This window comes from Rhinopithecus roxellana, chromosome 9 (assembly GCF_007565055.1).
Source record: "Rhinopithecus roxellana isolate Shanxi Qingling chromosome 9, ASM756505v1, whole genome shotgun sequence".
NCBI classification, from domain to species: Eukaryota; Metazoa; Chordata; class Mammalia; order Primates; family Cercopithecidae; genus Rhinopithecus; species Rhinopithecus roxellana.
In genome coordinates, this window is record NC_044557.1 from 128,410,595 (window position 1) to 128,419,324 (window position 8,730).

Genomic DNA, 8,730 nt, shown 5'->3' on the forward strand with positions numbered 1-8,730 from the left:
GTCAATATGGAAGCACTGGGAAGAAGCCCTGAGTGACAAGATGTCCGTGTTCCCCATGATTGGCCTTGCGTGGTATCTCATGTACACATGCCTTGTGGGGTAGCTGTTAAACCCAGGCCTTGCAGCCTAGAGAGCTGCTGGGAACAGGACAGCCCTAGTCAGAATTTGTACCCCAGGCTGGAAAACTGGGGAATTCCCTGTAAGCCCTGTTAGAGGGGCTACACCCCAAATACAACCTGACCTGTGTCCAACGTGGGCAACTCAATTCTTAGATATTGAATGGGTCCCATGGCACCAATGCTTAAACACCAGCAGCCCTCGCAACCTCAGCTCACCCTGTTTTAAGGATGAGGAGGTGGTTCTCTGGATGCACAGACTTCAGTCCAAATGGGCTAATGATGCTGCAGCACAAACCCAGACTGCAGCCTGAAGGGTTGGAGCCTTACATTCACAGAAAGCATCCAGACATGATCATGGACTCAGCGATACACCTGTGCTCCAATGTATATGAGTTATCGATGGAAACTTCCTATGCCTCTCAGGAAGCACCACTCAACCTTGCTAAATGCTTCTCTGAAGACCCACAAGGGCTGAGAAGCTGTACAACACCAGCAGTCAAGTGAACACCCAGACTCCCACTTCCCTTCTTGGGTGGCCATCTGGAAAGGCCACTCCCACCCTGAAGGCTAATGCTTCAGACCAGTTCTTGGCTCAGATGATCCTAGACAATTGTTTAACCTTAAACTGTTCATTGGTCAAGCAAGGAGGTGATTGTCCCCTCTGGGGAACCACACGCTGCGTGTACATCCATAACTCAGGAGAACCCACAAAACTCTGTTCCACATAGCAACAGAAGCCCAGGTGGCACTCAGTCTCACCTGGGTGTTCTCCAACATCCCAGCTCAGCCAAATGGCTTTGATTTGTTTTTATGGTTAGACCCCAGGTCCTCGGGACACTGCTTCAGAAACAGATTCCAAATCCTCTTCTGAGTGGGTGACATTCCTATCCAAGTGTCTTTGCAGGGAGTATACTACAATATGCAACCAGGCTGTCCCGGAGGCTTTAAATACTCCCTTGGTACAGGTAGTTCACCTCAGCCACGGCCAATGCAGGACAGGGTCAATTGTGTCAGGAGCCATGGAGAATCCAACGTTGGTTGCTGCTCAGGCCTGGTCAGGGCTGGCCAAGGTAGACAAGGGGTTCCTCTGCGGAGTTCTACTTTAACCTCACCTTCCCACCAAATTTCTCAACCGTTCTTGACACCACAATTGTTGAATGAGCCCAACAGAAAGTAACCGTGGAAATTAGGACACCTCATCCCAGAAGACCTTTAAATAGGGGAAGTCCACTTGTGCACGGCTGCTCCTTGCTACAGAAGTACCTGGGACAGAGGACTGCTGTCTGCCCTCTCTGGTCACCCTGCCTAGCTAGAAGAGCTGTAAGTAATACAAAACTTAAACTTTTACACTGAGTTTTCCTCATTGAAGCTATGCCTCCAATCTGACCTCTGACTGTGGGGATTACCCCAGGGTAAATCCCTGCTGGGAACGTCTGTCTGGATGTCTGGTGGCTGCTGGGGACAATGGCTTTCAGCTAAGTTAATAGAGAAACTCAAGCAGTTTCCTTCTAAACACAAGTGTCCTAGTTGACATGTCCAGTAGAGACAATCGCAGGTCTTTGGAACATTCTTTTGAGAAAAGCCTATTCAGGTCCTTGGTCTGTTTTTCAATCAGGTTGTTTGATTTTTGCTATTGAGTTGTTTGACTTCCTTATGTATTCGGATATTTGCCCCTTCTACAATATAGGTTTTGCAAATATTTTCTCTCATTTTCTGGATGATCTTTTCACGCAGTTGATTGTTTCCTTTGCTGTGCAGATGCTTTAGCGTTCAATACAGCCGCACTTGTCTATTTTCCCTTTTATTGCCTGTGCCTTTGGTGCCATAGCCAAGAAATCATTACCTACATCAATGTCAAAAGCTTTATCCTTATATGCACTTCTAGTAGTTTATGGTTTCGGGTGCTGCATTTAGGTCTTTTTCATTCTAGGAATTAGAGTCCTGCCATTGGCTTCCCAAGGAGAGACTGTGCTAGGGACTGTGCAGAGTAGTGCAGCAATGAAAGCCTTGAAAGATTAGTTAATGTATACAGTTCATCCCACAGGCACGAGCAGACAACTAGGAAAAAAATAACAGCCACTTAGCTGAGCTGTCTTAGCCTAAGTTGCTTTCAGAAACAGCTTGTCAAAATTTCTCCAGACTCTACAATAATGTTGAAATCAAACTCTTAAACCCAAAGTCCATGTAATTCATTCAGGCAATCACCCAATATTATTCAATTTCCATGTAATTCACTAAGGCAATCACCCAATATTACTTAAATTTTAATCTTCTCTGTAATTCATTTTCCATGTAATCTTTTCCAAATCTATAGTGCTAAATGCTGTCAATTTCAGAATGATTCCTCCATTTATATCTTCAGTTCCAACCACCCAGCTGAACTCCAGACTCCAGAACCCATGTCCTGATATGTCCACTAGAATCTCTGACAGGTTATCTCACCCCTAGTGTCTCAAACTCTTCATTGTACATCTCCCCAGCTTGCAGGTACCACGTGCACATACAAGTGTTGTCATTTCAGAAAATGGCGCTAGTGTCTCTCTGCAATTGTTCAGGGCAAAAAATAAAAATGTCCTTCACATAGTCTCATATTCCATATTCTTACATCAGCAACTGCTGTTGCCACTGTACCTTCAACATAAATTTTGAATGAGGCCACTTCTTATCCCCTGAACTGCTGGCATCCTGGTGCAATATACACTGACTTCTAGCCCAAGCTTCCACAGCCCCCCTGTAACGGGGCTCCTACTGATACTTTGGTCCACTGTAGTCTATTTTCCACTGAAAATATCAAGGTCTTATCACGGTTTGCAGGTATGAGCCCTGGCTCTTGACTACCTCTGTCCTCAACTTCCACTACTGTCCACACCAGCCACCAGACTTTCTTCAGAGGAGGTTGTTAGGGGTTGAATTGTGTTACCCCAAAGTTCATATGTTGAAGACTTAACCCCTAGTATCTCAGAATGTGGTACTGTATCTGGAGAGTCTTTGAAGAAGTAATTAAGTTAAAATGAGGTAATGAGAGTGGGCAGTAAACCCAATACGACTGGAGTTCTTACAAGAAGAGGTTAGGACACAGTCACACCCAGAGGACAGAAAACGTGAGGACGCAGGGAGAAGACAGCTGTCTACCAGACAAGGAGAGAGCCTGCAGAGGACACCAGCCCTGCTAACACCTTCAGAGTTCCAGTCTACAGCACTGTGAGAACACAAATTCCTGTTGTTTTAGCCACCCAGTCTGTGGAAATTTGTTATGCTATTCTGAGCTGACTAATCCAGATGCCAACATACAGGGTGTCCATGGCTCATCAGCTCAGAGCACTGGCAGAATCTTGGACAAGCGAAAATTCTTTGGCACAATTGCAAAGTCTCAAATGAGACAGTAAGAATGAATAGTGAGAGATGAACATCATTCATGTCTGTCCTTCAGATACAGCTCAGAGCTAGTGCACAAAGCACAATGGTTGCCACAAGACAAACTCTTCCAAATTGTGTCAGTGTCTGCAGCCCAGAGGGCAGTGAAAGTTTATCAAAGTTGTAAATTTCTCTTCTGCAAAAACTCTGCCTTCCTCAGCCTGACACCCTCTCTGAGAAAGTGGGCACCCACCTTCTCCCCCACCCCATCCAGGGCCCCTGCCTCCTGGGAAGGAGGGTGGCCTGCTGATGCAAGGTCCAGATGGTGCGTCTCTCCTATGTCTTTACCTGAAACGTCAGAGGCCAGCTTTCATTTTCACATCTGCATTGATAGACCACCCCGTATGAGCAGTTTCCCCAAGAATGTCCACTTTCCTCACAGCCAGAGCAAGATGGCAGCTCTGCTTTATAGCGTTCATCAGCGCTGCCCCTGAGCACCCCTTTTTGAGAGCTGGTCAATACCCCTGTCTAGCGAGGCTCTTTCCCAGCCGTTTTCAAGATGCAACAACTGGGTACTAAGTCCTGACAGGCACTGATCTCTATGGTTCTCCAGGAATGAACAAATAAGGGACTAACCACACATATCCCATGTATTCACAGAAGTAGTGCCTCTTTCTTAAAGAGGATGGGAAGCTCATCACCCTTTCTTTAAGAAGCACTACTTTTGTGGATACATAGGATGCCCCCACAGCTGTGCTCTTGCAATTGATGTCCAGCAGCCTCTGAACAAGTGTGGAAGGTTCATTCAATAGTGCAAAACTGGGCTGTAGGTGCCCACAAGGAGGAGCCAGAGGTCCTCATGTTCACGAAAGACCCTATCTCTCTCTGTGTCCCATCTGCTTGCCTGTTACCAGCAATAAATATGGTCATGTCTAAGCATCATTTGTCCCTTGGAATATCCTGGAATACAAAACCTCTATTATACAACCAGATTCTGTTGCTATTTATTTTCTTCCAGGTCAATTCCCTTGCACCCTACTTTCTTAACACAGTTAATTTAATTCCTATGTTAAATAATTAACTCATCCGTCAAGGGAGTACATGCCTTCTAAGAGTGAATGTCCATATTATGGGTGGAAATCCTCTTTTTGTCCTGGCCCTGAGTGACCTGGACAAGTAGACCTTTTCTACCCTGAGGTCCAGCTCCTCAGGGTAGAAAGTGCAGCATCGACATCTCTATGAAAATGACCAGGACAATAGAAACAAAAAGCTAAGAAAAACAAGTAAAGAAAAACATAAGGGAAAGAAAAGGGGAGACTACATGGCCCAAATACATTGAGTTTACTGTGAAAACTCATTTTTGGAGATAGAGAGAAGATAAAGCACAATGTAAAGAGACTAACTTGTTCGTTTCCAGGTTCTCAAATGCAATCTTGCCTTGATTTGGGTCTCAATTAACAAAGCACAAGGACAGCTGAGCCTGTAGCAGGTGTCACTGAGCATACAGGTCCCAGAGTGATGCCCAGTGACAACAGGTGGGTCTGCAACTGCAGGTGCCCCTCACCTGGTGACCTTGAGGAAGATGGAGCAGCGTATTGGGCACAGTGCTGGGTTTCGGGGTACAGGAAATCAGATCAGAGCAGCCCAGAGGAGGACTGTGTCTGCTCATGGAAAACATACCTCGCAGATCCTATTAGAGCAGAATAAAGAGATCATAACTGGCCGCCTGTCAGCCATTTAAGATCAGCCCTGAGTATAGCAGAGGCAAGATTAGACTCAGAATAAAGGATATGAAAAACAGTATTAAAACAAATACCAAAATTGGTATGAAATCAGAAATGACAGCGAATAGCCAAAGTAATCTTGAACAAAATAACAAAGCTAGAAGCATCATGCTCTCTGATTTTAAAATGTATCATAAAGTTATTGTAAGCAAAACAGCATGGTCTGGCGTAAAAGCAGACACAATAACCAAAGGAAAGGAGGAGGAAGCCCAAAACTAAACCCAAGTATTTATGATTATTTGATCTTCAACAAAGATGCCACAAACACACAATGGGTCAAGGACAGTCTCTTCAATAAAAAGTTTAAGGAAAACTAGATATCCACAAGCAGAAGAATGAAATTGGACACTTATTCCACACTATACACAAAAATCAACTCAAAATGGATTAAAGACTTGCATAAAAGACCCAAAATTGTAAATCTACTAGAAGAAAACATGGGGTAATATCCTTATGACATTTCTCTGGGCAATTATTTCTACCACAGGACTCCAAAAGCAAAGACAACAAAAGCAAAAATAGACAAAGGAGGTTTCATCAACTAAAAAACTTCTGCACAGAAAGGAAACAAAGTGAAGTGATGATCCGTGGACTAGGAGAAAGTATCTGTAAACCATACATCTGATGAGGGGCCAATATCCCAAATATATAAGGAAGTCAAACTACTCAATAAGAAGAAGACCAATATCTCAATTTAAAAATGGGTAATAAACCTGGCCCACAGATATATGGAAAACATACTCAACATCACTAATTATCAGGAAAATGCAAATTAAAATCACAAAGAGGGAATCATCTGTTAGAATGGCTTTTAACAAATAGACAAATAATATGAGTTGGTGAGGATATAAAAAAAAGGGGACCCTTGTACACCATTGGTGGAAATGTAAATTAGTACAGCCATTTTGGAAAATAGTATGGAGGTCCCTCAAAGCACTAAACATAGAATTGCCACATGACCTAGCAATCCAGCTTCTGGGTATATCTCCAAAAAATTGAAATCACTATATCAGCCGGGCTCAGTGGCTCACGCCTGTAATCCCAGCACTTTGGGAGGCCAAGGCAGGTGGATCACAAGATCAGGAGATCAGACCAAGCACATACTCAAGCATATGGGAAACAGAACAGGATAGTAGTGTCATTATCATCATTACCAGCTTGGATCAACAAGAAGCATTAAGCATACAGACTCACTCTGTAATGAAAGCTGGGAGAAAGAGGAGCATCAAAGGGATCTTGAGGGCAAAGGCAGCCCTTCCCTCCCAATCACATGCCCACCTCCTCTCACTGTAGCCTCTGTCTCAGGCCTTCTCCCAGCAGAGCTATAAATCCAGGCTCACTCCTCACTCTACACACATCCACACCTGCTCTCCCTCCTCCAGGTGACCCCAGCCATGAGGTCCCTCACTATCCTTGCTGCCATTCTCCTGTTTGCCCTGCTGGCTCAGGCTAAGTCACTCCAGGAAACAGCTGATGACACTGCAACCCAGGAGCAGCCTGGGGAAGACGACCAGGACCTTGCTGTCTCCTTTGAAGAAAATGGACTCTCTACTCTTAGAGCCTCAGGTAGGAGACATCAATCTTGCAGATCTGCAAAATCTAGAACAAAAGGATTGGAGACAGGCTCTGGCGTCAAGTGTGGAAAAGTCTACCTCGCTTGAGTGACTTTACTTAATCTTCCTGGACCTTGATTTTCTCATCTCTGAATTAATCAGTGAGAACCAAACACATCTAGAAGATTTTCTTTCTTCTAAGACTTTTAGTTTCAAGATATTTCTGTGAAATTTGCTACTTTTAAGATATAAAGAGCTACACTGACTAATTATTTGTAGGTCTGAATGGGTAGACTTAGTTATAGAGAGAATATTTTACTTTGTCCATTGGCAAAGCTTTTAGAACCTAGAGAGGAACCTATGGGTGTGTTTCAATGTAGGCTAATGGGCTTGATTAAATCTTTCTACAATATATACGTAGATCCAAACAACATATTGTGTCTCATACATATACACAATTATTATTTGTCAATTAAAATAAGGAAATAAGTAAAATGTGAAAAAAAAAAAAAAGCGAGAGAGAGAGAGAGGGAAGGAAGAATTTGAATTTGGAAGGTCTTCAAAGACTCCTTGAGCACCAAAGTATTTGAGTCCATGACATGAGCATGCACAATGCAGCATCTCAGAAACTGATCCAGGTGCATTAGGGAGCCTTGTTAGGACATGGAGATCATACATGGAGGTCAAGATTAGGGGTATGGATTAAGCAGAATGAAGAGTAGGTAACCCTGATGTTGAGAGGTATATTGTTTTACCAGGGAGCAGGTAATAAACATGTCCTGAATAGACTCAGATGGGGAAAGAGCTATGATCTTGCATGATTAACACATAGCTAGTACGATTTCTTGTCATTTATGACAAAGACATGAATTTTCTCCATCCTAACATGACTGATACAGTGTCTCTTGTTTAGACGATCTCAGTTAGTCTGGCTCTGCCTGTCCTTTTCCCCACCTCCCTCGCTGTGCCTGACCCTCTCTTCTTTCCACAGGTTCTCAGGCAAGACTCGCGTGCATTTGCCGAATCGGCCGTTGTTTGAGGCGTGAGTCCTACTACGGGAGGTGCGGCCGCAACGACACACTCTGCTGTCGCAGAGCTTCCTAGATAGAAACCAAAGCAGTGCAAGATTCAATCCAAGGTCCTGAAGAAAGAAAAACATTTCACTCTGTGTATCTTGTGTCTTTCTAAGTTTTTCTCTCCAAAATAAAGTTCAAGCATTAAACTTAGGGTGTTTGACTTTTTAAATTTTCTTTTCTTTTTCCTTTTTTTCCCCCTTTTGCTTTTTTATATGGCGGTTTGTATGTTTCCTTTGTATGGAGAATTCTGATCCACATTAAGTTAACTGGTCTTTGCATTCCAATGATGCACAATTTGAGCGTCATAGAGCAATAACAAAATAGCGAAAATGAATATAATTGGGTTTCTTCTTGTTGTTGTTATTTGAGACAGTGTCTCACTTAGCCACTGAAGCTGGAGTACAGTGGTGCAATCTCGGCTCACTGTAGCCTTGACCTCCTGTGCTCAAATGATCCTCCCACCTCAGCCTCTTGAGTAGCTGGGACTACAGGCATGTGCCACCATACCCTGCTAATGTTTTGTACTTTTTGGAGAGACAGGGTTTCACCATGTTACCCAGATTGGTCTTGAACTCCTGAGCTTAAGTGATCTGCCCTCCTCAGCCTCCCAAAGTGCTAGGATTTCATGCTTGAGCCACCATGCCTGACAGGATATAAGTGTTAATTGGAATAGTTTGAAACTTAAAAGTTCAATGCATTCCTAATGATACTCAAACAATAGAAGTTTACAATGAGAGGCAAAAAGTGGTTGTTGGCTCAAAGGAAAGATAGATCTGATGGGCTATGTTCACTTGTCCTTTAATTTTAAAAAGTCGGAAAGCATTGCTACACATAATTTTTGAAC

At 43.5% G+C, this 8,730-nt stretch overlaps 1 protein-coding gene across 2 annotated transcripts in view; it reads left to right on the forward strand.

Moving 5' to 3' along the window:
• Positions 1-8,036, forward strand: part of LOC104674078 (neutrophil defensin 4-like) — a 48,294-nt gene extending 40,258 nt beyond the window's left edge. The window contains exons 1-3 of one of the 2 annotated variants that reach the window (XM_030937937.1): positions 1,388-1,439; positions 6,640-6,823; positions 7,802-8,036. In XM_030937937.1, the coding sequence (XP_030793797.1) occupies positions 6,652-6,823; positions 7,802-7,914 (285 nt within the window). In that variant the 5' untranslated portion in view covers positions 1,388-1,439; positions 6,640-6,651 and the 3' untranslated portion in view covers positions 7,915-8,036. Of the gene's footprint in view, positions 1-1,387; positions 1,440-6,639; positions 6,824-7,801 lie in introns of those variants that run through there. The other variant, XM_030937938.1, reaches the window with a different exon arrangement.
• The last annotated feature ends 694 nt before the right edge of the window (positions 8,037-8,730 follow it).